We start from the raw sequence: 27,200 nt of genomic DNA on the forward strand, positions 1-27,200 counted from the left end.
TTAAAATGTTATGGGGTTCTTCCTACGAAACCTCTAGATGTGGCTTCAGGTGGTAATCTGTACACCATTCACAAATTGATCTAATTACCACTGCTAATGCCCTGAAATTCCAAGGCTGGCAAGGCTATGACCATATATCACCACTCATCATGCTCTCACCAACAGGAATTATGGCTGTCTCCATGTCTCTGCTCTGGATTTTACAAGGGGTCCCAAGTACCATCTCCCACACCACAACACCCTACAGGGTGCTGAAAACCATACCTGTGTAGAGGAGCAGCCGAATGCCTCGCAGGAAGTCCCACTCCCTCCTACCTGTATGTTGGAGGCCTGAAATTGTGCCATGCTTGGCACCTGCAGTTGTTACCATTCCACTGCAAATCTTTGTGAAAAGGTATACATTAAGAAAACCCTATAAGATTTTCTCTCGAAAAGATGACAATCGAATGGAGGAAATCCCTGAAGGAATGTGAAAAAAGCAAGAAACAGAGCTGGTGACGCCACAAGAAGCGAGCGTGATGCACAGAGAAGACTGGCTGAAGAAAATGCGTGAACCTTATAGAAACTGATGATGAAATAAAGAATCGAGTAAACTTTCATATGCGAAAAGAAGATTGCACGTGTGAAGAACACTGCAGAAAATGCGTTCAATAGCTGTACAAATTCTGTAACGCAAGTAGATCAAGTAATCTTAGACACTGGCTATGAGTAGTGAATAGATTGCATGCATAGCCGCCATTATACAGAAGCTGGTCATCAGTGTCATAACTTTAGTAAGCTTAAACCCATGGAAAGAAGAGCCAAGAGCTGTGTCGCAGCAAAGAATTAGCCAAGATCATGGATGAATTTGCAAGGGCTGTCTGGCCTGGTGTCAAGGCTGACACAGCCAAGACTGGTTATCTATTCTTGAAGGCAGTGAACGTGAGATGCTGAATCATCCCTTCTTAAGGTGCAAGGAAAGAACACCATGAGTGCCAAGTTGTATTCATTTAAGACAATTAAATGCATCAAAATGGTCCAGATTGTGGTCTCCTGTCACGTGAGCCAAGGATGGAAATAGAAGCGGCAGTAATGTGCATGCTTTCGCATCAAACCTGCCCAAACCCAGAGAGGATTTACGTTACAAATTTGTTAAATTGGAACGAGCTTCTAAGAAAGAAGTGGACAAATACTGGGAGATAATTTCTTTGAAAAATTATGTAACCAAAAAACAAATACCTAGAGGCCTAAGGATCTTAATTTTTCCGGACCTTACTAAAGATGAAGACAAGGATTTAGCAGACTCATGGGAAAAAAACCTCAATCAAAGCTCCAACATTATGTTAGAAATTTTAATAGAACACGCATCAAGGGAACATAAGAGAATCACCGACCAAATAGAAATAATTAAGAAAGAAATTTCAGAAACTAAAGCCTTGGAAGCAACAAAAGAAAAAAACTATCAGAAAATGTTTGAAATTTTGAAAGACTACCAAGACGAAATCAAATTAAGAAAAATGCGTAAATTCCATCGTGATAATAGGGATTATCAGGATGATAGAGTTTACACTTTTCAAGAGAAATATAGACAAATCAATAAATCGATATCAAGAGAGAGTACACCAAATACATCTCCGGGCAGCTCAGATGCAGAATCAGAAGGAGATAATATTAAGGAAACAGAAACGACAGAAACATCAGAAAAAACACTTGATGGACAAGGTTTTCTAAATCAGATAAGAAGGTACAAGAAAAGCAACAAAATCTTTTTGCAAAAACAGGTCCGTTTTTTATTACCTCAGCAGATCAATGTACAAACACAGAATACAGGAGGAGGGGCAAGAGAGGGGGCAGTGGATACAGGCCACCCAGACGCTCTAGAAGATTTCAGACGTTTGACAAGAGCAGGAGCAAGAGAAGCAGCCAAGAAGAACAAACAGACACCTTAATTTTGAACCTGTCAGAATATCACTTAAAAACAGAAGATATAGCACTTCTAAATAAAGGTTTCTTAACAGAGCAGACACCCTAACTACGAAAACCAGAATCAACAACCAAACAGAGGAAGTAACTTTCATTACGACTTACTGTAAGAATAATGGAATTTTAAGGAAGATCCTAAAAAGGAATTGGCATTTGCTACAATTGGACCCACACGTCAGGAACTACATCAAGGACAACCCGACTATAATCTTCAAACGAGCCAAAACCATAAAAAATGTATTGAGTCCATCTCTGCTCCCTATACTAGAAATTGGGAGTTTGAATACTTGGTTACCTAAACAAACACAAGGTTTCAGAAGATGTGGAACTTGCACAATGTGCAAATACACCATAGACAATACTGCAAGTTTTCAGGATACATATGGCATTAAGCAGCAAATTTTGGAACATATCAATTGCAGAAGTAAATATGTTATATATGTCATTATATGTTTATGTCACAAAATGTACATAGGAAGTACGATAAGAGAATTAAGGATTAGAATAAGAGAACACCTTTCAGGAATAGGGAATCCTAATTCCAACTCACCATTAGCACAGCATTGGCAAAAAGAGCATCAGTGCGATGAAAAAAGACTTTTAAAATTTTTGGGTCTAAAAAGAATAACCTTAGGACCAAGAGGAGGAAATTTGGAGCTGAAATTACGACAAGAAGAAGCCAGAATGATTTGCAAATTTAGAACTGTTGAAAAAGGTTTAAACTCTGACAATGAGATGTATTCTTTTCTCTGAAAATATCATCAATGTAGTATCCTGTTTTGTGGGTTTTATGAAAGAATTATCACCTCAGAAACATCAACATACAAAAAGGTACACATGTCCCATAACATACACACCGAAATGTACTTAGGCAGAGGCATCAACATTGATCAAAAAGATTAACATAATGATATTCGGAGGCATGATACATTGTGTCTTATAATATTACAAGACTGATTAAGACACATTTTGTCATATTACGTAAGGATTTTTATAGATGCCAATACATTTTTTGGAGATACAGTAACGAGTGTCCGAATTGACATGACTTGCGTCAAAAAAGGAGAAAAGGGGAGGAGTCTTCAACGATTTAGGGAGTGTCGTTGTAATAACATTTAGAATAATATTTGTTATGAACTCTGTTTGGTGTTACACACCGCTTCATTAAGACTAAAAAAGTATTAGAACATTTTGTCTTTAAAAGAGCGCAACTATTTTTGATTACGTGAACGTGCGTCCAAACAAACACAAAACACAATACTGATATAGAGTTTTAGCCCAAAATATGGCGGACAATGTAGAAACAGAAGTAGGACATAGGGTTTCAGCCCCAAAATATGGCCGACAACATAGAAACAGAAGTAGGACACAGGTAACCTAGTAACGTGATCAAACAAAAGACGAGATTGGGAGACACAATCACACAAGGACTGAAAGGGACGACTTTGAGGAAATAGAGGTAAGCAGGAAAGCCCACCAGGTGGGAAAGGAACAAGGTTCACGGACATGTGGGCCTGCGTGTTTTACGATTGTAGACATAACAAATAAAAGGAAAAGGAAAAATAGAAAAGGACAAACACCCTCCCCTAGAGTTTTTGAATGCAATGTAACGTGGTGAGAACAGCATATCCTTGTAATTTCTGTGTGCACGTATTTAAAGCATGAACACAGCATTGGATAGACTCTATATAGAGACACAATCTGTGCCCATAATACAAGGCAGTTAAACGAGCATATGTAAATGCTTCCCCTACAGGGACACGGGATTTAACCCATGACTGGATTTAAGCTTTTGAGAACATTTAAGAGGACGGTTACATTGGGTAAGAAATACAATGAACATAAGCATACAATAAATTATTTTAAATATACTAATGTACTCATTAAAAAATAGGATTAACACTATTGACATATTGTTTAACAATCATGTGTTTTTATATTTTTTCTCTTCTCGCTTTCCCACAAACCTCCTTCCTTTCCCCCCCCCCCAAACATGGCCATGTTATTATCATTTTGTTAATTATTTCTTAATTCATGCATGTGCAAACGTTCTTGTGGACCACATTGGTGTTTACTTAAATCAATTTATTATGCACTGTTTTTGATATTACTTGTCATTTGTTGATACCAGCCCTGATTTGAGAAAGACGTTGGTTACGTTGAAACACGTGTCATTCAAGCTTTTGAGAACATTTAAGAGGACGGTTACATTGGCCCTGATTTGAGAAAGACGTTGGTTACGTTGAAACACGTGTCGGGCGCATGAGCAACACATAAGGGTAACACTTTGTGTTATGGAAATAGAAGCGGGTGAGGAGTTCGAGAACAATGATAGTGCATACCTGCACTCCCTTATATTCCCAGAGACAAGAATGTACTGCAAGGCCAAGTTCAAAAACAATCTTCATGGCAGAAGGCATGGGTATGAGAGACGTTGGGCTAATTGGGTGGGGAGGTACAGTCAAGTCCACCTCCTGGCACCTGGGGTATGAGCTTACCTGCTGCTAGTGAGCCGAATGTTCCAGACTGGCATGAGCGTGCCAACCAATTGTAGAGGGCCGTATAACGAAGGGCCTTATAGTTTGAGAGCCAATGATATACTATGTACCGAATAGTGATGAAGATGACTTGTACTAGAGGTGGACATAAGTTGTCCACATGATACTAGATGTCTAATCACAACCCAACCCCTTATAGAAAGGATACTTAGATGTTCCCATTGACCCCTAGTAGGTTGCTCTTATTTGCCACGTACTATATCACGTATGACACATTTTTACTATATAAATGTCATTTTTTGTATGATGAACCAAGAGCTTGTGCGACGTCCGATGATGTGAGCTGTATCTCCCTGTTGTAGGCAATTGATATTAAAACAGAAACCTTTGCCATCTTCCTGAGTTGGTTGCGTTATTTTGTGTAAGAGTTGCTCTGCTTCCCCTCCACTGCATGACACGCTCTCCAAAGGGCCTTACTTTCACGTGGTAGCAGAGGATGGTTTAAAGATCCAAACATGTTCAGCTGCAGAGTTTCTGACAATCGGCATCCTCTGCCATTAAGCCAGAAGATTGCAGGGTTTCCTGTGGAGAGCAACCGAGCAGAAATCTTGCAAGAAGAATCGAGACGTGGGCAGGTCCCCCTTTGTTGAAATGCCTTCCCGGTGTCCAAGGATGCTCTCTGGACAGCAGGTGAAGTGGTCGGTTGGAGGGTGAGATGATACCGAAGGCCTTGAGTCGATTAATGAACGAATGGTGAGTAGACTAATGGGAATGGGAAATTAAGGGGACGGGTTGTAGTAATTTTTTGTGTAATGGGAAATAGTGTGTGAAGATGGAGAAGTGCCTAGAGACTTGGCTCAAGGAAGCTTCAGAAGGAGACATTTCAAACTCCAGTGGGAGTAGAGTTAAATATATAACGTGCAAACAGGTTTGCATAATGTGATGTCTCAAACCCTGTACAGGGTATAAGAAAAGGTGAGGGAAAAGAAAAAAGTGTGATCACAGTGTTTGATGTGTAAAGTTGACTAGTTTTGTCTGTTTGATGAGTAGAAATATTGAAGATCGATAAAAGATTGTGAAGGAATTGAGAGGAAGTGAAGGAGCTATAGTGACTATCTAGCAAAGTTGTTGGTACCCATCCAGAGGTAGACGTAGCAAATTGAAAAGGTAGAAGCTTGAGCGGCTATTATTGGTGCATGCTCATATTTGTTGTTTTAAAAGTATTGAAAAAGTGGTGAGAGTATTTTATAAAGGCCCTCATTACGACCCTGGCGGAGAACCATGGTGCAATTTGCACCATGGTCCATGGCGTAAAGCTGCCAACTCCGCCATGGTGGTTGGCGGACTTACCGCCCCATTCCGACCTTGGCGGGGCGGTAAGTCCCCAATCCCCATTTACCCTTCCCCATTCCCATTTTTGCCCCATAGGGTATAATGGGAGTGGGGAAGGCGTTAATTACGCCACCGTAAATTACGGTGGCGTAATTAACAACAAGTCCCGTAGCGCCATGGATTTTTCCGCCTGCAAAAAGCAGGCGTAAAAATCACCATGGCGCTACGGGAACTCGTAGTCTGGCGGAAAGGTACGCCATGCATTACGCCGGCGTAAACCCCTTTCCGCCAGGGTCGTAATGAGGGCCAAAGTCTTGTAAGTATTGACAATCAATTGAGACTTGTCATCATAGGAGACACTCCTCTTATGCACTTGTGTAAAACACTGCCAAAGCACATGCCCAAGCTCAAACAGTATAGTGCAGAATGGGTAAAAGGCATGGCAGATAAGATTTTCATGCCATGACCACAAGGGGATCACTGTCAAAGCGGTATTACAACACATGACCACATACTTGCATGCTGCGTACACAGTGAAGAAATTAGAGAAAATACTAGCGATCCTAGGGCTCTGGAAAATGTACCAGGAAAAGAGGGAAGATCTGCCACCTGAGGAGTGGATGCTTAGCCAGTGTGAGGAGGAATGTGTTGAGCCCTCATCTCCCCTTACCTCACCTAAAGTAAAAGGCGCCAGTGCCGAAGAAGAAGGGTTTTATCCTTCAAAGGAAGTGAAAGCAGCGACAGGGTATAGTAATCCGATATAAAAACCTCCTGCTTATAGCAGTGATGATAGTCCAGTGGAGAATAAGAGAAAAGAGGAGATCTTTAAGATCATACAAGATGAAGAAGAGAATGTATCGACAGAAATCGGAAGATAGATTAAGAGATGGAAGGGAGAGAAGGATAAAGCTGAAGAGGTGTTGCTTGTGCAAAACGGATGGATGGGAGGACCCGGGAAAGCCTGCAGACAGACAAAGAAGTAAGATGGTCGGATTTGGAATTACCTAAGGATAGGATGCCAGATCCCATGCCATAACCAGAGCTTCCCCGAGGACGATTGTGTAGTGAGAAGGGAGAATCAATGCCATATGTGAAAAGACTAAGGTCACTACCAGCAAGGAGATGGTAAAGGATGATCATCGCTGCCATGAATAGGCTGATGATGGGTGCCGACTGTGTGTGGTTTATGCAGTTTCCCTTTTTGGAAAAAGGTGGAGCAAGACCACTGTATATTCCATGGCCACAAATGGTCAAGGATAATTTAAGGTGCAAGCTCCAAAACTTGGCCATAGGGGACATAAAGGGTCTTCTGGTAGCTATTATTGGGGAGAGAGCTGATGACATATGGAGGAGAGCAGGGTATTCAAGTGTGACAGCGCAAAATACAGTGCCGATGGAGCGCCGTTTAATAATTATAGAGCAGATGTTTGGAGGGCTATTGCTTACATTCAGGATATTCAAGAGTGATTGGAACTTGAAACGCACGAGCTGTGGGAAAAATGGTGACATTATTTTACCACATTTTATGTCGCGCTGCCTGAGCCACTTCAGAGGCAGATGAAGAAACAAGTGGGAATGGAAGCAAAACCCAGATACAACTAACAATAGTGCATCACTGTCGGTTGTTGCAAGAGAAAAATAAGAAGAAACATGAAAATAGGAAAATTGAGGAAGCCAAGTTAGTTCAGAATAAATTGTCAAAGTTCGCCATGGAAGGAGTGCTATTGACAAGCGGAGAAGGACTGGGAATGCAGGAATCAGTGGGTACATCGTCGGCGAATAATCAGCGCCTGATGGAACAAGGTAGTTATGGTTTGTACCACGATGTAGAGGCATGGACTCCAGAGGGAGGGGTCGATTCCAAAATAATCAAGGTGAGTTTCAGAATGCGCAGAATGAGAATCAGAACACACAGGGAGGAGTTCCTTTTACTGATGAATTACCAGTCACTATGGGAGAGTGTAACATATCTGTTCCTTTGTTGTATTCACGACAGACACCAGTTAACATTTTGGGAAGAGATTTGATGACAAAACTAAACATGATGATTTAATTTACTGATCAAGGGATAGTGTTCCACTTCAGGAATACACTATTTAAATGTGGGCAAATGTATACTGGTGTTAACAGGGCAAGTGGCTCTGCAAGGTGTTTTGTTAGAGTCAGAGGTTTTCCTGTATTGGGAGAGCATTCTATTGACATGGATACCTGGCTTAGTGGGAAAAATTGTAAGAATACCTGATGAGTTTCTGTTTAGACCGCAGATACTTATGGACGAAGAGGGGGGACACACTATTCCAATAGAATTGGAATCAGGCATAGTACGGAGGGAAATGGCGATGCACGAAGGAATGGACGATGAGGATAGACCATGGAGGACAGTAATAGCTCTCGAAGAAGGGTACAGATTGACTGATATAACTGACGATGATATGTCTAGGGAAGACTGAACAGATGATGATGTGTTGTTCTTTATCAGCATCACATACTGAATAAGAATAGAGAAGAGGGATGTCCTACAGCGAATGGTGATAATGCAGCAGCGTCCAGCATTTTTTCAGGAAGACTTGGAGAAGGTGCCAGCGTGCATTGGAGTACAGGCTCATATGACGTAGGGTTGTTAAAGGGGATAGGGGAAGTCAAAATAAAGTTGAAACCAGGAGCAATTTTACCTCGATCCAGACAGTACCCCATGTCTCGAGAGGCTGATGAGGGTATATTTAAGACCCTTTCAGCACTGATGAAACAAGCTAATCTGGTGCCATCTGAATCATTAGTAGCAAGTCTCCAGCTAAATTAAATGTAATTGAGAAAAATTCAACGTCCGTGGAGAGGATTATAGATGAAGAAGTTGAGGAAGAAGCTGATGACGAAGAGCTGATAAACTTGTCAACATATGGCATGGCGACCAAGATGTAGATGAGCAAGAGGATGAGTCTTCACATGAGAATATTCAACAAAAGGCGGTAAAAGAGCAAAAGATGGATAAGGAAATTCAAATTGGGAATAAAGAAGCAGGATTTAAAAGATGCTCGCTCCCAAAAGATATGGTACTGGCGAAAATGAAGTTGACCAAAGGAAAAAGAACGATTACTTGGCCGAAATCACTGGGGAAAGAGGAGCCTCTTAAAAAGAATAAAGATCTAAATGAGTGAATCGGTCAAGTGTTCCTTACACTTGAAGAGAAACGGGCTTTGAGTTTGCATCAACAGAAAACACAGAGATATAACATCTATGGACTCTCAAAGTGCGGTTCAGTCTGAGATGAAACAAATGATGGGGGCTAAGAAAATAAATTCAGGAGAAAAAAAAACACCAGATACTGCCCCAAAGAATAATATACCAACTAAGAGGACGGATAATGTTCATAAAGAAAAGCCATACAGGGTGCTGGTTGAGAAAATAGAAAACAAGAAGAGCGATGCGCAGCTAAATAGATACACGATTCTGCAACTATTCCAAAAGATCCCGGTACTAAGAACAATAAAGAGCCAACGGATAGACCACGTCGAACTGATACCAGATGCTCTGCAGAAATTTGTGTTGCTCCATATTAATGAGAAAAAGGTGGCTGAGCAAGTCATAATGTGTGAAAGACAACTTTTGGACGCAGGCTATCAGGTTTACGAAGTCGACAATGCACTGGTGGAATCGGAGAGAGAAGATTCAATTGGCAAAAGCAATCAGCCTGGTATTGAACCAAAAGACCAACTGAATGAGTTATTCAAAAGGCCCAAAAATAGCAAAGGAGAAGAAGTGTCAAGAAGATTAGAGGATGAAGAGGAAACAAGGCAGCAGTGGATAAGTGAAGAGATACAGCTGAAAAAGATTAAAATAACAATAGAGAACTCACAAGAAGACGATGCTGCACTAATAGAAGACTCGTCAGATAACAGTGAAGAGGGCCTAGCCTGGAAATGTCTAGCCCCATCCCTGAATGGAGTAAAGAAGAGCTAATGGCTAGATGAAAGAGCCAACTTGGTGATAACCTCTTGGAATAGGAGAGGTTTCTCACATTTGTTGAATCAAATTCCAGAAATTATGACAAAGGCAGATCTTATCGTATTGCAAGAAACGTGGATAACGGAGATACCATGCATTGAGGGGTTCAAAATGGCGTTTAACCCAGCCATTAAAAAAACAAAAGGCCATCCTATGACAGGTCAACTCACGTTAGTCAACAGGAAATGTGGGTTGCGAATTAAGTCATCAAAAAATATATCACCCTATATACAATGGAGATAGAATGGTAAAGGCCTGCCAGTCTGCGCTCCCCAATGGAGGTGTAGGTCTGAAGTTTATTTTTTACAACCAGTTAGTCCAATACCAGTGTGAGGTGGGTTATAACGTGATTATTTATTCACAAAAGAATACACTACACGCCAACACGTGTTTCAGCCCTCTCTGGGCCGTCCTGGGTTAACCCAGCCGCACCCACATTCCACTGAGAGAGTCTCTGCCTGCCAGCAGAAACCGCTGTGCAGGAACGCATTTAGGCGATGAAGATGCAGCTTGTAACTCACAGACGCTAGACCTTTCAGCAAAGCATTATTTCTACGGATTTCCAATCCAGTTTCATTTTCATTGGTACCATCTAATTCCTACAAACGATTTCTACTGAGACTGATTTATGGCAGATTTACCATTTTCAGTTACGCATTATATTGATATTAATACGCCCTGAGGACGGCCCAGAGAGGGCTGAAACACGTGTTGCTGTGTAGTGTATTCTTTTGTGAATAAATAATCACATTATAACCCACCTCACACTGGTATTGGACTAACTGGTTGTAAAAATAAACTTCAGACCTACACCTCCATTGGGGAGTGCAGACTGGCAGGCCTTTACCATTCTATCTACCTTGCTTACATAGAAGGGGTACCGAGAATTTACCCTACGCTCTGCTACTGTTGCAACCCCTCTACACCATAATATTAGCATTTAACCACTAGTGTGTGCGCAACTACCCATTTTGGGACCAATGTCTCGGTGCCTTTACTCTATATACAATGGAGTTACATTGTATCTGAGTTCCAATCATCAGGGTTCCACGAAGCCTTTCATCTTATCAATGTGTATTGGAATTCAACAACAAAATTCCAACAAAAATTTGAAGATGATCTACTAGATGTAATTGATAATATCCTAACAGAGGATCCAAAAGCAAGAATGATAATGTGTGGAGACTTCAATATGAAACTGATTGAGATCTCGCAGTCGACGGCGGTACTAAAATGTAGAGAGAGGATCAAATGTGACCGCTGGCTAGAAGAAACAGCTCAGAGAAATCTCATAATGGTGAATGGAGTAACCGGTGGTGACATACCGGCGCAACCGACTTGGGAAAGAGCTAGCCAAAGATCTATTCTAGACTACATCTTTATATCGGAGAATCTTCTGGCAGAAATGATCTCATTGAATGTACACACAACGGAACAAAGTGACCATCATATTGTAGCAGTTGAATGGAACAAAAGTAAATTAGAGAAAAGGGAACAATGGAGACACGAAATGTCGGTAGTCCCAGGCCGAAACAGATTGCGGATGGGAAAGAAGGACATTGTGTCAGTAACCAACCAGCTACAACAATACCAAGAGATGAGCTCAGCCGTTTCAATCGAATACCAACAGTTCCTTGAGGTTTATAAAACTAAAAAGTGGCCCTCCTTGAACAGACCGGGATTTCAAAAACATCAATATGACCCCGAGGTGACTAAAAGAAAAAGAGAATTAAAGAAGGCAATAAGGATAATCCTGACATCAAAAACCAGCAATGAAAAAAGTCAAATAAAAAGGATAAAAAACCGATATAACAACTGGTGTAAACAACATAGACCGAGATTGGAACAAAGAGATGCTGAGGCGATCCTGAAAGCTCTAAATCAAAAGAATTCGAGAGGCTTTTGGGCCATACTAAATGATACACAGAGCACTGAAAAAGCACTATTGACAAGCGCAGTGCAAGAAAAAGAGTGGGGAAAGCACTACACTGAGCTATTCAAAAAAAGGAAAAAGAGAAGTCTGACAAAGATGGATACAAGCCAACCCTGGACATTAGAAATAGCGAGAAACGACATTAGAACAATCATCCGAAAAAGTAATGCGTCACGCTCAGCAGGGCCAGATGGCTTGTCAAATGCAGACTTAAAAGGAAATGTAGATGAATGGACAGAGTTCTGCTATACCCTGTTCACTGCTATAACAAAAAAAGGCAGAATCCCGACAAATTGGAAACAGGGGATCATAGTGCCGATCTTTAAGAAAGGCATTCGATCCGATCTGGCAAATTATAGGCCAATAGCACTACTCGACGTATTAGGAAAAGTGTTTGCGTCGTTATTATTACAACATCTAAGTGCGTCGATTCGGCAACAAAAAATCTTTGACAAACGCCATTCGGGATTTGTCAAGGGAGTTGGCTGTAGCGTTAACTTACTTATGTTAAATCTCCTGAAAATCGATGCGATAAGAACTGGCCAAAAGATATATCTGGCATTTATCGATATGGCAAATGCCTTCGATGGAGTCGATAGAGAAAGACTATGGTCGAAACTAAAAAAAAAAGGGTGCAATACATGTCTGCTCCAGGCGATAAAAGATCTTTACTCTGGAACTTCTATCCAAGTGAGGTTAGATAAAGAAGGAAATTTAACAAGACCGATACCGACCGAGAGGGGTGTCAAACAAGGATGCCCACTAGGAGCAACACTTTTCAATTTCTACATTGCTGATGTAGGACCTGCACTAGCATTGGTGGTGTCGTTTCCACCATCTATAAATGGAGTTGAGATAAATCACATTCTATACGCAGATGATATGGTCATTTTGGACTGCACCCCCATTGGTCTACAACGAAAACTAACGGCTCTTAGAACATTTATTGAAGATCTGGGGCTAGAGATCAATGCTGCGAAATCCGAAATTCTGGTGCTGGAAAACTTAAGAGGATGGAAATCCAAAAATCAGAAGTTATCATGGTATGTAGGGCCAAAAAAGATATATAAGGTACCCTATATGAGATATCTAGGAACCATTATTAATTCCAGCATAAACGATGAGCCGATGTTGAGAAAGCTATTAAATAGTTGCAAACAGCTTACAACGCAAGGTAACATCATACAGAAAAAATACAGGAAATTTACGTATGATCCCGTAAGAAGATTCTATCAAGGAAAAGTGACCCCAATCCTCACGTATGGAGCTGAAAATATGTTCGGGGTTGATCATAAGGTATGGTCACGATGTGAAGGAGTCTTTTGGAAGAAAATATTGCAAATTCCTCAAGGAACGCCAACGGCCTGTGTGCTGTATGAAGTAGGGGTTTCATCACTCAATGCACGGATTGCCTGGAACAAGTTAGCACTGTTTGGAAAAAACGAACGCAGAAGCAAACTTACCATCTGTTAAAATTTTAAGTCAAAAGAAGAGTACAAGGCAATCTGCATTAGATGAATGGAAGAGCCAGTGCAAAGAGATTCTTACACAGGTGGGGTCAGATGAACAAACATTATGGCAGAACCCCGACCTGGTGAAAAAGAAATTATTAGATCTAGATTGGATCCAAGTATGTGAGAAAAGAGTGGCACAAAAATGTATGAACAATGCACCATCAGAAGCCAAAAAACGTAACACACTTGCAAACTATTTAATGTTATCACCGTGCAAACGACTAAGAAAATTATACCTGAAGTTCAGATTAAATATCTTCGAAAACAAAATAAGTTCTAATTTGGAGAAGGTCAATTGAAATAAGTAACTCCAAATGCAGGTTGTGTGCTAGAGAAGATGAAAACCTAAAGCATTTGATATTGTTTTGTGCTGAATTAAAAGATCACCGCAAACAATGTTTAAGGCTTGAGAGGAATCGAGTTCTGACATACAATGCAGAAGAATGGTGGAGGCATCTACACACTGGCGTGAGCAAAACCCTAAGGATCGCCACAATGAGATTCCTGGACCAAATCCAAATATGCTTAGAGACCAATCCAATAGAACCAGCTGACGTGGAGCCGCCATAAATAGAGGTGATGTTATTGATCGATAGAAGAAAGTGAAGGAATGTAAAAACACAAGAGTGAATAGACTATTAAATAAGTAAAGCCATGGACTATCTTGAGTAGCTGAAAACGAATGTATAGAAGCAAGATGCTGAGTTTCAGTAGTAGTCTAAAAAAAATGTGGAATTTATTTATTTATTTTATTGTAGGCCCAAACCCAGGGGTCTCACAGCATAGCTTTACAGGTATACTTCGTCTTAGTTGTTACATGTACAATGATTTACAATGGTTGAGTCTAGTTACATAAGCAAATAAACTTCTTTACATAATAATGTGGCTTTCAATAGCGTAAACTTGTTGCTTAAATAATACACTTTGTTGCTTGGAAGACTATCATCAAGATGGTGCTGACTCTAGTTGTCAACAGACATAGGGCCTCATTACGACCCAGGCGGTAAATTACCGCCTGGGCCGTGACTTTACCACTATGGCGTAAACTACGTTTACGCCATTGTGGTTGGCGGATTTACCGCCCCATTCCAACCTTGGCGGGGCGGTAAATCCCCATTTTCCCATTTTCCCTTCCCCATTCCCATTTTGCCCCATAGGGCATAATGGTAGTGGGGAAGGCGTTAATTACGCCACCGTAAATTACGGTGGCGTAATTAACATCAAGGTCCCTTAGCGCCATGGATTTTAACATCTGCTAAAAGCAGGTGTTAAAACCTCCATGGCGCTAAGGGACCTCGGAATCAGGCGGTAAGGGTCGGCGCTGTTTACGCCGCCGTAAACCCCTTACCGCCTGAGTCGTAATGAGGCCCATACACTCTTAATGGTTGCATCGTGAGTAAGTGCAATACCCATCATGCAATACCACGGTGTATCCTATCAAAAAATCAAAATGCGGGTAGTGGAGATTTATACAAGAAATGGGACCAATTAAGCAGTTTGTAGAGACAAAATTTCCTTTAGTTCCTAATCCGGCAACGATACTATGCAGTATTCCAGTGGAAGCTCAATATTTCACAGTGATCAATTTGAAGAATGCATTTTTCTCGATCCTGTTGTGCAAAGATTCACAAGACTTGACTTCCTTTACGTTTCGCCAAACTTGACTGAAACATACTCCTTTACCCCAGGGGTACCGTGAGTCTCCATTGATCTTTAATAGTCTTACAGATGTACTTAGGCAATATTGATTTTAAGAGCACAGTGATACAATACATAGATGACATTTTAATTTGTAGCACATTGGAAGATGGGTGCAGACAAGATTGTATTCAGTTGATGACTATTCTAGCAGCAAAAGGATACAAGGTAGACAAAGAGAAGTTACAGTTCTGTCAAGAAGAGGTGTTATACATAGGCAGTTGATTTCATATGAAGGAAAAAAGGTGACACCTGAGAGAGCTGAGGCGATTATGAAAACCACAAGCCAGATACAGTGAGACAAATGCAACAGTTTTTGGGACTATGCAACTATGTTAGAGCCTGGCTGTTCAATTGCCATTCATACACAAGACCCCTTTTGCAAGCTTTAAAGAAAGCACACGTGAATAAAGTAAGAATACAATAGAATGGACTGAAGAAATGGAGTACAGGTTTGAGGAATTGAAAAAAAGCAATGTGTACAGCCCCTGTTTTGGGACTCTCCAATTATGCAAAGGAGTTTTATTTATTTTCACCCACAAATGAGACAGTTATGACAGCATTACTCACACAAAGGACTACTTTGGGGTACAAGCCTCTAGTTTATTACAGTGTGATTTTAGATCCAGTTATGAAAGGACACTTTCCTTGCAAACAGTCATTGGCAGCTGCTGTGTTCGCAATTGAGAAGTCTACAAGTGGGCTGCTCTATGACTTTCTTCATGGAGCATGCTCTGTTTGCCATTTTAGAGTAGCCCAAAGGTACATTGACATCCCACAGAGCTTCCGCCTACGAAGTAATAATTTCGAAACCAGCAATTAAAATTTTCATATGTAAAATAGTGAATCCTGCCACCCAATAGCAGAAGGCGATCAAGTGCATGACCGTGCTAATTATGTTGAATTCTATGATGATATACCCCGTGTGAAGGAAAATGCTTTGTCAGGAAGGGAAATTCTCTTTATTGATGGTTCTTCAAAAAATTATCAGACAAGTGGGGAAAGGCAATCTGGCACAGTTGTAGTGAGGCATAGATTAAATGAGGAATTTGAAGTTATAGCAAGTTCCAGACTACCGTCTCACATTTCAGCGCAAGCAGCAAAATTGATTGCACTTATTGTCGCGCTTGAGAAACAAGAAGGGCAGGAAATGACAGTGTACAGTAACTCCACCTATGTGACGTCAACTGTTCACGAAGGGCTAGCACGTTGGAAAAGGAGGGGCTACCTCAGTGTGGATTGCCCTCACGTGCAACACGCATCCTGATTGGACAGGCTCATTAAGGCACTACAACTCCCAGTAGCCATAGCGGTCATTAGGTGCACAGCTCACACTAAGCAAACAGATTTCTTCTTGCGGGAACGAAGCCGGAGACATAGAAGCCAAGAGGGTTGCATTTTCTACAGAGATTTCGAGGTTTTATACTCCGGGCATTAAAGAGAAAGTTGTCACAGCTATGTTGATGCACGAAGGGTATAATAAATAACCAATGACCCAACTAATAGAGATTCAAGGAAGTGCACTGCAGGAAGAGCAGACATTATGGAAATTAAGGGGATGTTCTTTATCCCCCACAGAAGCATTATGGCAACAGGATAGCACTGGAAAGCTGGTGATGCCAGTAGCGTTGTTAAAGGTCACGCTTGAGCAGCTGTATTACCCTGCGCATGTAACAAGGGAGAGTCTTGCTGCAACAATTGCAGAACACAGGTTTATTCTGAATTTATTGGAACACGTTGCTCAATTTATAGTTAATTGCATCATGTGTCAAAAGTTTACTGCTGGGCATACACTGACAACAATCAGAGGGGTAAATTCCTTGACGGAATGATCAGCATTTACATATTGACTATGCTGATATGCTGCAGGTATGTAATGGATATAGGTATCTAATAGTGGTGGTGTGTCCCTTTTCTAGGTGGATCGAGGAAGGTCTGTGTACACACACTGATGCCACTTGCGCAGCAAAGGTTTTAGTATAAGAACTCTTTCCAAGATGGGGTATGTGTGAAGTGCTGAGATCCGATAATCAGCCACATTTTGTAAATGTGGTGTTTGAACAGGTAGGACCTTTACTGAATATTAAGCACAAGTTTTCTTCTGCTTATCACCCGCTTGCAAACAAGTTATGTGAGAGACTCAACGGCCTCCTTAAAGAAAGGATTGCCAAGATTAAAATAACATCGAACAAGGGATGACTATATTACCTACCCTTAGCTTTATATGCCCTTCGGAATCAGCCTGGTTCAGACAATCACCTCACCCCTCAAGAGCAAGTGACAGGGAGGTGGATGAGAACGCCTCTTACACCCCCGTCTAGAAGTAGAAGTGATACCCAGAGCATAGCTCAAATGTTAGGTGATGAATTGAAAGAATATTTGACATGTATGACCTCTAACACCTCTCTCATTTCAGATCCACTCAGGCGTCAGGGGGGTCAGTCTCAGAACACAGATGAAGACAATTCAGCAACCGCATCACTCAAACTTTTATTGGCACCCACGTTGTTTGTTGGTGATTCTATCCTAATTACGAATTTCACCAGAAAGTTGCATGAGCCACGTTTTCATGGACCCTTTTGCGTTGAAAATATAATCCCCTCAGCAGTGAAAGTCCAAGGCAGGTGAGCATGGCTTCACTTAAGTAATGTGAAAGTATATAAAGACGAGATCTACCTTCCCACCATTGCTGATCCAGAAGCAAGACAAGAAGAAGATCTTCACTGTGTGCAGACTCGATCAATGACCAAGAAGAAGGACAATAAGGCAACCAGTTAATAAATGAACACTCCATATAGATATTTTAGTAGGAGAGTAGAAGTGCAAACTCTTGCTCATAGTCTTAGGAATCTTGAAAATTGAACTTTAGAATAACATTGATGTATCAAAGTTATGCCTAAACGTCAGTTCTTGATCAGAAATTGGAAACACCCTCTATATCCAGATTCATTTCTTGGTGCATACTTGTTCTAAGTAGCTAACCTCCATGGTCCTCACAGATGGTGATGTGCATAGGGTTGTGCTTGCCGTTTTTGTATTTATCCTTTAAGCTTATCCTGCTCTTGTCAGAAGAGACATTGATATTCTCACTTTTTTACAGGATCCCAAAAATGGCCCTGTGATTATAAGGCTGCTAATTGCAAAAATTGAGCAGATACTGCAACTGCAGGTGTAAAATAAATTGGGAAAGTGTATTAAAAATAAGAAAGATAGAAGTTGACACAGTTCTAGAGAATGGACACGTGCAACCATTTCCTGTATATTTATTGTATGTATTGTTGATATTATTCTGTTGTTCTCGCTTATGCATACTGTCATCACTGTGTTGTGATTGAAAAACGAGATATGAGGAATTTTGCATTTGAACTTTGTGTCACTGCTCTTCTTACCGCGGACTATCCCGCGAGCACACTGCCTACAGTCACTGCAGTGCATGCACATTTTAGATTGATCTTTAAGTTTGTAAACCCTGTTCTTGTTAAAATGATTTGGGGACTGTACACCCTGAACTCGGACAAAGTGAGGTAGAGGCTTTGTATCCCGTGAACTGATCATGTTGCACACGGAGTGCTAAGTTGATTCCAGTCCGTGTCTTTAGTATACAAAAACTTCACACACGTCGGATGATGGCAAGATTTTGTAGTGACTGGAGTCTTTGTGTTTCGACTCGTTGAACTTCACTTTTCTACTCCACATGCAAATTGGTCGCTCCTAAATGTCCTGCTCTGCCTGCGAGCAGCTGGAGAAGTCCTGTTGTTGCTCTTTTGGGGACAGCCTACATGCTCGTACAGACTAGACAAATCTAGAGCAGGCCTGCAAGGCGAGTCAGCCGGGCTGGTTACGAGTGCTGCTCTTTTGCACTTTTTGTTTGTGTACCTGCATTGGAGTGTTGCTCCTCTCCCTGCTCCTGGTCTGACTTTGTGGTTGAGCAGGTGGGCACTGGGCAGCCCCTGCCGGCTACTGGTCTTGGCCAAGTCTCTGTCCCAGTGTTGCAGGTTTGTGCTCCTTGTAATGCAGGGGTCAATCTCTACTGATTCTGTGGACTCTCTCTCCCACCTTTTTGTTGGACAGTTCCTGAAGCCCTTCCTTTGTTTTTGTTCACCTGGGTGTGACAAGAGCTGTGCGCTCTGGCAATGGCATTCCTCGTCGCTAGGTAGTGTGTGCACTGTGCAGGCGAGGGAAGCTAGACTACACACAAACAAACGCACACTGAATCATAGCGGCCTAGTGCTGTTTCGTACAATTCCAACACAGACTGCATGCAGGCCAGCAGCCTGGTTGTTCCCACACACACATCAGGGTTCCTGCATTTGGCCGCTCATCAGTGATCTGTCAGGTGTGCCTGCTAGGATCTCTTTTATTCATGAAAATAAACAGCATCACGCGTTTGTAAGCGCGTGGGCACTGCACAGGTTTGAATGTAAAGGCAATGTGTGTCTGCTGGTCGCTCACGCAGTACCGACTTGAGAGTTGAGGCCCTCTTCAGCATGGAGGGAATGAAAGAAAGATACAAATCACTGAAACATGAAAAGTATTCATCAAAGTAGGAATAGAAGGAAAGAGGAGGAGGGCTATTTGGACGTAAGGAGGTTTGGCGAGACTCACGGTCATCGCATCCCCAGGGGTCGGTGTATCAGCAGCAGCAGAAATGGGGTGAACTTTTTGGAGTGCGGGTAAGCGCGAGGCAACCATCATCCCCACGCATACTGGGCGGGGGGGCTGGTGAGATGCCGAATCCTCGAGAGATAGACGTTAAAATATGTTAGCAACTGTCTGACTGAGGCAGTTTGTGTTGTCAAAATGTTTTTTCTGCAGTTCCATGGCCTGCATTGTTAAAGCGGACATCGGCATTGACTTTGCCTGCGTTAACTTTCTTACTGCCCTCCCCCAGCCCCAAACACAAATTAACTCCATGCATGTGGCACACTGTCAACAGTGCATGTTCTCGATGTGACTAAATAGTACTAATTGGACAACTTTTGCAGTTGCGCCACAACGCACACAACAGTGAAGGCAGGCACGAAGACTGCAGGGAATATCAGGCTACATGTATTACATCTGCATTCACAATAGGGCTTTCATGGCAACTTCTGTCCTTTAAAAGGGGTTGTTAGTTACATAATGCATAAAATGTGTTGCACTGCGAGGAGAACTTTGGGTTCAGGAAACTGTCTGGGGGGCAGGCTGCCTGCACACCAGTTAGGGTGGGTGGGGATGGATGTGCTGTGTGTACAATTTAATGCAGACACACCCCTCCATCTGGTGCAGCTGAATTGTGGAAGGTGGGGGGACACTGCAAATGGATCGGGACCTCAGAGGGGCGGGCCATGATGATGCCTAAATCATAGAGGGCCACTGCTCATGCAGCAGTGCTACCCGTAATATTCCAGCACAATTCCATCTTTGTGTATCCCACTTCTCCTCACCTCTCATTCCTCTTCTCCCCATAGCACTTTGAAAGTGTTGCATAAGAAATATAGTAATTTTTCTAAGTAACCTCTATAGAAAGGTTGGGCTCACACACTGTGCTCGCTCCTTCAGCGAAATATGGGGCCACTTTGAAACATTTTTCCAGGGCCACATTTGGTTCCCAGTACAGCCCCGCTCACAAAGTGATGTTATATTGTCAACTACATCTGGGCCCCTGGATGTCTTATAATGTGTCTCCACTTCCTCTAGCTCTGCAGGAGCAGTGTCCATTAGGTTGCCTACTCACAATGATTCTACCATTCTAAGATCTTCTCACTGCTCTTATAAATCAGCGACACCTTCTCTCTTTTTTGATGTGTTCAGTGTGTTTGATATGTCATGTAGGAGCCCTTCAATCCTACCTGGTAGAGCTGCTTGGTCATTTCACGTATTGTGTATCCCTGACATATTTTAATCAAGGCTTTCACTGCTGATTCTTGTATGTGTGTATGGCTTGTTGTTTCCAAGAATGTAATAGGTGTTGAGGTGCTCAAAGTATTACATTTGAACTGAGGTGTCCGACCCAGACCTTTAAGACAAGGTAGCAATATTTAGAGATGGATGGGGATGCAAAATATACTCAAACATCAATAGTCAAACTGATTCAGGAAGTTGGCAAAGTGCAACTGTTTTAATATCAATTATCTAAAACAGGAGTTACAGAGGACATCGTCCTACGTCGCAAAGCACGATCTCAACAAACTTTAGAAAAAAAACGAGCTCTTATAGTCAAAATTCATCATTACTGACGTGACGTCTACCTACATTGCAAACTACAAAAACCTATCTGGAATGGTGATAGGCTTACAGGGAACATTTAGGAATACGTTCCATACTGGTCAGGGAAGTTGATTGGGTATCTTACATCAGGTGGGGCCGATGGGGCTGATGTTCGCCCCACCTGATGTTAGAGCCCTCCTCTAGTGCAAGTCACTACGAACGTCATGAAATACACAACATCCCATTGGTTATACAAATTATAGGGCTCTTCATTATGTGTCCCTCTATAATTGTACCCCTCTATAATATTCCACCTACGCAAGCAGCATGTAGGCTAACATCCAGGTGCTAGTTGGCTAGTCACAACCATAGCTTCCCACCAATCAGCCCTGTCATCCATCATCACCCTCACAGTCTGCCAGTCAATTAGCCATTTGAAGCTTGGCCTTGGAAACGTTCTCGTAGATTGAGAATATGAGGGAGTAAAGGCATACTCTGTCTTCTCTGTTTCGATACAGCTCCTCCCACTGTCTATTTTCATCCAACCGTGTGACTGCAGACCATTTTTTTGAGTCGTTCTGCCTTTAAAACATTATTAAATGATGAACCTCTGACATCTTCAGTGTTCTCATCTCTCACTTAGGACAGGAGTTTTGTTCTTTCACACGTTCTGTATTCATTGCTTTAAACATTCAGACCCACGGTGGCCTTGACATCATGGTCTTGGGCCAACCAAGCCTTTCCTTGATTCACCCTCATGGTTCAGCTTCCAATTTCTAGCTGCGACATACTGAAAAACCTTTCTTTTCACTGGATTTAGCTCTGCTAAAATGCATAGTGGAATCATCCATAGTCCACACATTTCCTATGTATATATGCTGGTACATCGCTGCATCTAATTTACTACATAGCCAGCCTTTATGATTGTGTTTCCCTACTTGCGTTGCTGCGACTGTACACTTGTAAAATAACTTGAATATTTTCTTTATTATTTCTGTAACATGAACATCTTCAGGTCAAACTCAAGATGTTGCCCACTTTGACACTTCTTCTTGGGTGCCTATAGAATATCTAGATTCTCTTGTCTCTGCATCTCTTCTGAGTGCGTCAGGTCTGCTTCTTCATGATGTCACCAATCTGTACTTTTGCTTGTTTCTCCCTTTTCCTCCGTGATTTCATTCAAATGGCCATCATATTGTTGTGAATGCATATGCGGATTTATCAATGGGAACCTTGCCTCGAAGATTCTCTTTGGTATGGGTATTCTCACTGGCACTGCACGTGTTTCACCCTCTAGCTCCCAAAATATAGGCAACATGGGGGAGGAGCTTTGGGTGGGGGTACTTGGCTCCACCTTTACACACCCCCCTCTGGGAAATTCATTGACCACTCTCTCATCAATCTTCACATCTAGAAATCCTTGTGTGAAGAAGGGCTTCTTTTGGGACCCAAATCTTTATGACTCCTTTCAGGCATCCTTCTGATTTCACCTGCTCATCAGTACTCCAGGACATAAGCATGCACTGTCCCCTCCTACTACAGTAGATCCACTTCCCCACATATCTTTGTGGTCCTTTGGATACAGGAACTTTGTTCCCTCAGGTGCGTGATCGCTGTCCTTCACATAGTCTTTGATTTCTTCATCTGTCAGCTCCTTGGTCTTCCATCCTGATTCAACAACAATCATGATCTTCATTCCAAAGCTTTCTTTGCAGTTTTCTTGCACTGTGCGATTATTATTCTGATCTCACAAAATCCAAGCAGGACCATCACTATCAGGGCTCCTAGGAATTTGAACATATCTGCCACCCATTGTGGAACCCATGGGAATATTGCTCCAAACCAACTTTCATCAGCAATGCCTTGCACTACATCTGTCATCTGGCCATGTAAGCTCATCAGCATCGATATGGCCACCGTCAAATTGCCATTCTCGTTGTCGTGAGAAGGTATGAATGTGCAACATGATTCTCCAATTTTGGCACAAACACCTCCATCCACAGCTGTGATCATGTCCAGGACATATCTATTCTGAAGGGTCATCAGTCAAATGGCTCTCAGTTCTTCCTTGATAGCATTGAATACCTTTATAGTAGTGTTAATCATCTGTAGAAGCTCCCATCTGGTTATCTGTAACCATTTGGTGTTTGCATCCGTCTGGATCCTGGGCATGAAGATTATCGTGAATATCGATTAAGTCTTACTGAACAATCTGTGTTCATATGGAATAGAATCAAAGGCTTCTATTGACTTGGCTGAGAAATTGGTATCTCTCTTCTTCGATTCAGGAGTTCAGCAGATCTTTTTCCTCAGGTGTGCATCTGCTTTCGGAAACTCGCCAATGTCCAAATCACTTTTTTCGGAATCACCAATGCTGGAACATGGATATTTACTATATAACATAGTCCTTCCCAATCCTTGGGAAGCTTCATATAAGCTCTGGATCCACAAGCTCAGTAGTGATCCATTATCACTGCTGTTCCAATACTCATTCCTGGCACGTCAAAGATTTTACCACAATTCTGATTTTCTCCAAGTTTTCTTGTGCCATTATTTCTGAAGCACAGCTTTGCACTATCCAGAGGCACTATCTGCAAAGGCCCTCCTTTAGCTTCAAACCATGTCAGTAGTTTAGCATGTTTCGGCAATAGAGGTTTGCATCCATGCTGCACTATGTCAGCAGTCGTTTTAGGACGACAAATTATTACCCAGTCTCTGCAAACCACTTCTCCTTCGTCCCATCCATCTGGAGAAAGCACTGATCCCCAAATCTGCATTTCACCTCTTTCCTTCCATCTTGGAATTTCTTCTGCAGTTTTTCCCGGACTCTGAAGTCTTCTGTTCACTTTACATCTGGTTCCAGCACCTTTCACTCCAGGCTGTTCATATCTTATCACATGATTTCTGGTGTGGACTCTTCCTCTTGTCTTTGTATCTTGTACATAACCATCTTCATCTGGATCTGCCTATTCTGTTGACCACACCAAATAGGCTGTTCGGCCCATGAATTGACCTCTTGCTCGGCAGAGTGCAATGTGAGATAGACAGTGTGCGGTCTGAACATCTATTTCAATAGCTATGAATATCTTAGACTTCCCCATACTATAAGGTAGGAGTATACATGCATAGCATTCCTCCTCCGAGGTACTCCTTCCTACCTCTTTCATATGCTGATACCATACATTGTTCCCCAAATGTGCTGTGCTGTCCAGATAATCATTCAAGTCATGATCATCCTCCCGTATACCTCTCTTAGGACACCTTCTTGCCTCCCAAGCACTTATGACCATCTCATGAAGCATAATTCCTCTCAGCATAATTCCTTCTTACTGGAGGAATCATAGAAACATTTGTCAGTGCAATCAGTGTTATTACCTGTGCTACTGGTGTTGCGTCAGCCACAAAATGTGTCTTTCTTCTGGCATAAAATGAAGGTAACCAGATATAATGAAAACTTGCAACCCTGTCCTCCCTCCATAAGGATTCTTAGACTTATCTGTCCCAGGACTAGGCTCTTTTATATGCACCACTGGAGTAGAAACAATTACAACTTGGTTGCCTTATAGTTGTCACATCTACACCCTCCTGCTGTATTTGAAGGTATGCAGGAACTACTGCCTTGTTTGAATCTACATAATAGACAGTACGTAATGTAAGAGAGAGGAGAACGATAATGAACATAATGCATGTATAGATTATATACCAGTAGGTCCAACGTATACAACAGTAGCTTCTTAAACGTTGTGTTGGTCTCTCGTTGGTTGCCACATTATTATTGCTATCAATGTTGCCCATAATGCATTTATTTACTTTTAAGGTAGGAAAAACCAAACTTTAATCAGGCAATCTCATAAAATGTTCTGGCAATTGCAGAGTCTGCTACACAAGCTCCACAATCTGTTGGCTGAATGCAGGATGTTTTAAAGGCTCCTGAGTGAACATAAAAGAGTCAGTTTCTCGCCTAACCAAATGAGAATGAACCTCCAACAAGCCAATAAATTGTGAACATCACCAGTTGACAATGCCATCAGGAAGCTCGCTGTTTTGTCTCTGACATGAGACGGACTTGCTCAATTATATGAAGCAGAAATTGATTGATTGCAACTTGATTCCTGGGATCTCTCAGGAATGTCTTCAAACAAGATGCAGGCGTTCTTCAATTAAGTAATAAAAGACCATGTCAACGAGTCTTATGAGTATTTTCAACAGACAGGGGCATTTGTATTTTCCATACAATACTCAGGAAGTTTGAGCATTTGCTCAATTATAGATGTGAGCAATATCCTCACGAATGGACCATTTTTGGGATCTTGCAAAACAAGTGAACGTCAACAGTTCCCCCAACCAGTGCAGGGTAAGCACAGAGAATGAAGAGGAAAACAGCAAGAATGATCCGATGAACGTTGCCATTAGGCACCAGCATGGGCGCCTCCAAAGAGAAACTCTGAGGAAGAAATCAGGATATTGCTTCCTCTTCCAATTGCTGGCACGAGAATCCACTTTTGGCATTCTTTGCTTCATTCCAAAAGTCTCTGATCACACATTTCTGTGGCTCAAGAACAACAGCTTCTTTACTCCTTGCTTAGCAGCTACAAAGAGTGTCTTGAAAGAAACACAGTCCAATTAACTTGCTATTTGCCTATTGAACTCTGCCTCCTTCTTCCTCATCATCGATCTAGTCTGCACATGCTGAACTTCTTCTACGATGCTTGCTTCCGAATGGGGCGGGTGTGCAGTGGCCTTGCCGGTGTAGATCTTTACGTCACCAAGGAATATCCACGTGCGTCCATGTGCGTCTCCCTAGTACCTTCACTGCCGAAGGAGTAACGTCCTCTACGACAAACGGACCATTAAACCTTGCGGACAAAGTGAAAATTCTGTCTCCGGGAAATATCTTTGGCAGTAAAAGTTCAGTTGGTCCGGTTGCTGCATGGTCTTCATCTGTGTTCTGATACTTGCACCCCATCCGCTTGAGCTGATCTGAAATGACAGAGGCCCTCATTACGACCCTGGCGGATTTTTTCCGCCATCGACGGACTTTCCGGCCATGGCGCAAAGTCCCTTTACGCCATGGCGGATGGCGGACTTACCGCCCCATTCCGAGGTCGGCGGGGCGGTAAGTCCCCATTGACCCATTTACCCTTCCCCATTCCCATTTCGGCCCCATAGGGCTCAATGGGAGTGGGGAAGGAGTTAATTACGCCACCGTAAAATACGGTGGCGTAATTAACACCAAGGTCCCAGAGCGCCATGGATTTTTCCGCCCGCAAAAAGCGGGCGGAAAAATGACCATGGCGCTCCAGAAACTCGTAGTTGGCGGTAAGGGGTCCGCGCAGCTAACGCTGGCGCAGACCCCTTAGCGCCAGGGTCGTAATGAGGCCCAGAGACACTTGCGGTCGTACATATAAAGTATGCATGTAACTCATCTCCTAAAAATTCTGCTGTTCTCTGGGCATCACTTCTAATCCCCGATGGAGGAGTGACAGGCGTTCTCATTTGCCTCCCCAGTACTAGTTCATGGGGCGTAAGATGATGGTCAGATCCTAGTTGATTCCTCAATGCATATAATGCAAGGGGCAGGCAATGCAGCCATCCTTTTTTCAACATCAACTAGCTATTCTCTCTTTGAGCAGCCTATTGAGCCTCTTACATATCCCATTACATTGCGGGTGATGAGCCGAAGAAAATGTATGCTTTATACTGAGTAATAAGGTAATTTGCTCGAACACTTCATTCACAAAATGTGGACCTTTATTCGGTCTGAGATTTTCACAGTACAAATGGCATCTGGATGTGTGCATGGGCTAGCCTCGATCCACCTTGAGAAAGGGCACACTACCACTATCATATATTTGTAATAATTACAGACCTGCAGCATGTCAACATAGTCAATATGTAAATGCTGAAATGGACCATTCGGTCGAGGAATAACACTTCTGACAGTAATCTTTTGACATATGATGCAATTTACTACATAAAAAGTGACATGTTCTAACAAATATGGTACAAACCACTCCCCTGCAATGGTTGCTGCAAGGCTTTCTCTAGTGAAATGCGCCGCATAGTCTAGCT

The 27,200-nt window shown here is 42.2% G+C and overlaps 1 protein-coding gene across 7 annotated transcripts in view; it reads left to right on the top strand.

Moving 5' to 3' along the window:
* LOC138472418 (uncharacterized) overlaps positions 1-27,200 on the top strand; it is a 1,989,442-nt gene that overhangs the window by 476,520 nt on the left and 1,485,722 nt on the right. The window contains exon 3 of one of the 7 annotated variants that reach the window (XM_069610567.1): positions 3,719-3,785. The exons of the other annotated variants lie outside the window; for them this stretch is intronic. Coding sequence (XP_069466668.1) covers positions 3,737-3,785 — 49 coding nt within the window. The 5' untranslated portion in view covers positions 3,719-3,736. The remainder of the gene's footprint in view (positions 1-3,718; positions 3,786-27,200) is intronic. 7 annotated transcript variants of the gene reach the window in all.

The sequence above is a fragment of the Ambystoma mexicanum genome, chromosome 8 (assembly GCF_040938575.1).
Source record: "Ambystoma mexicanum isolate Mex_15411 chromosome 8, UKY_AmexF1_1, whole genome shotgun sequence".
NCBI lineage: Eukaryota > Metazoa > Chordata > Amphibia > Caudata > Ambystomatidae > Ambystoma > Ambystoma mexicanum.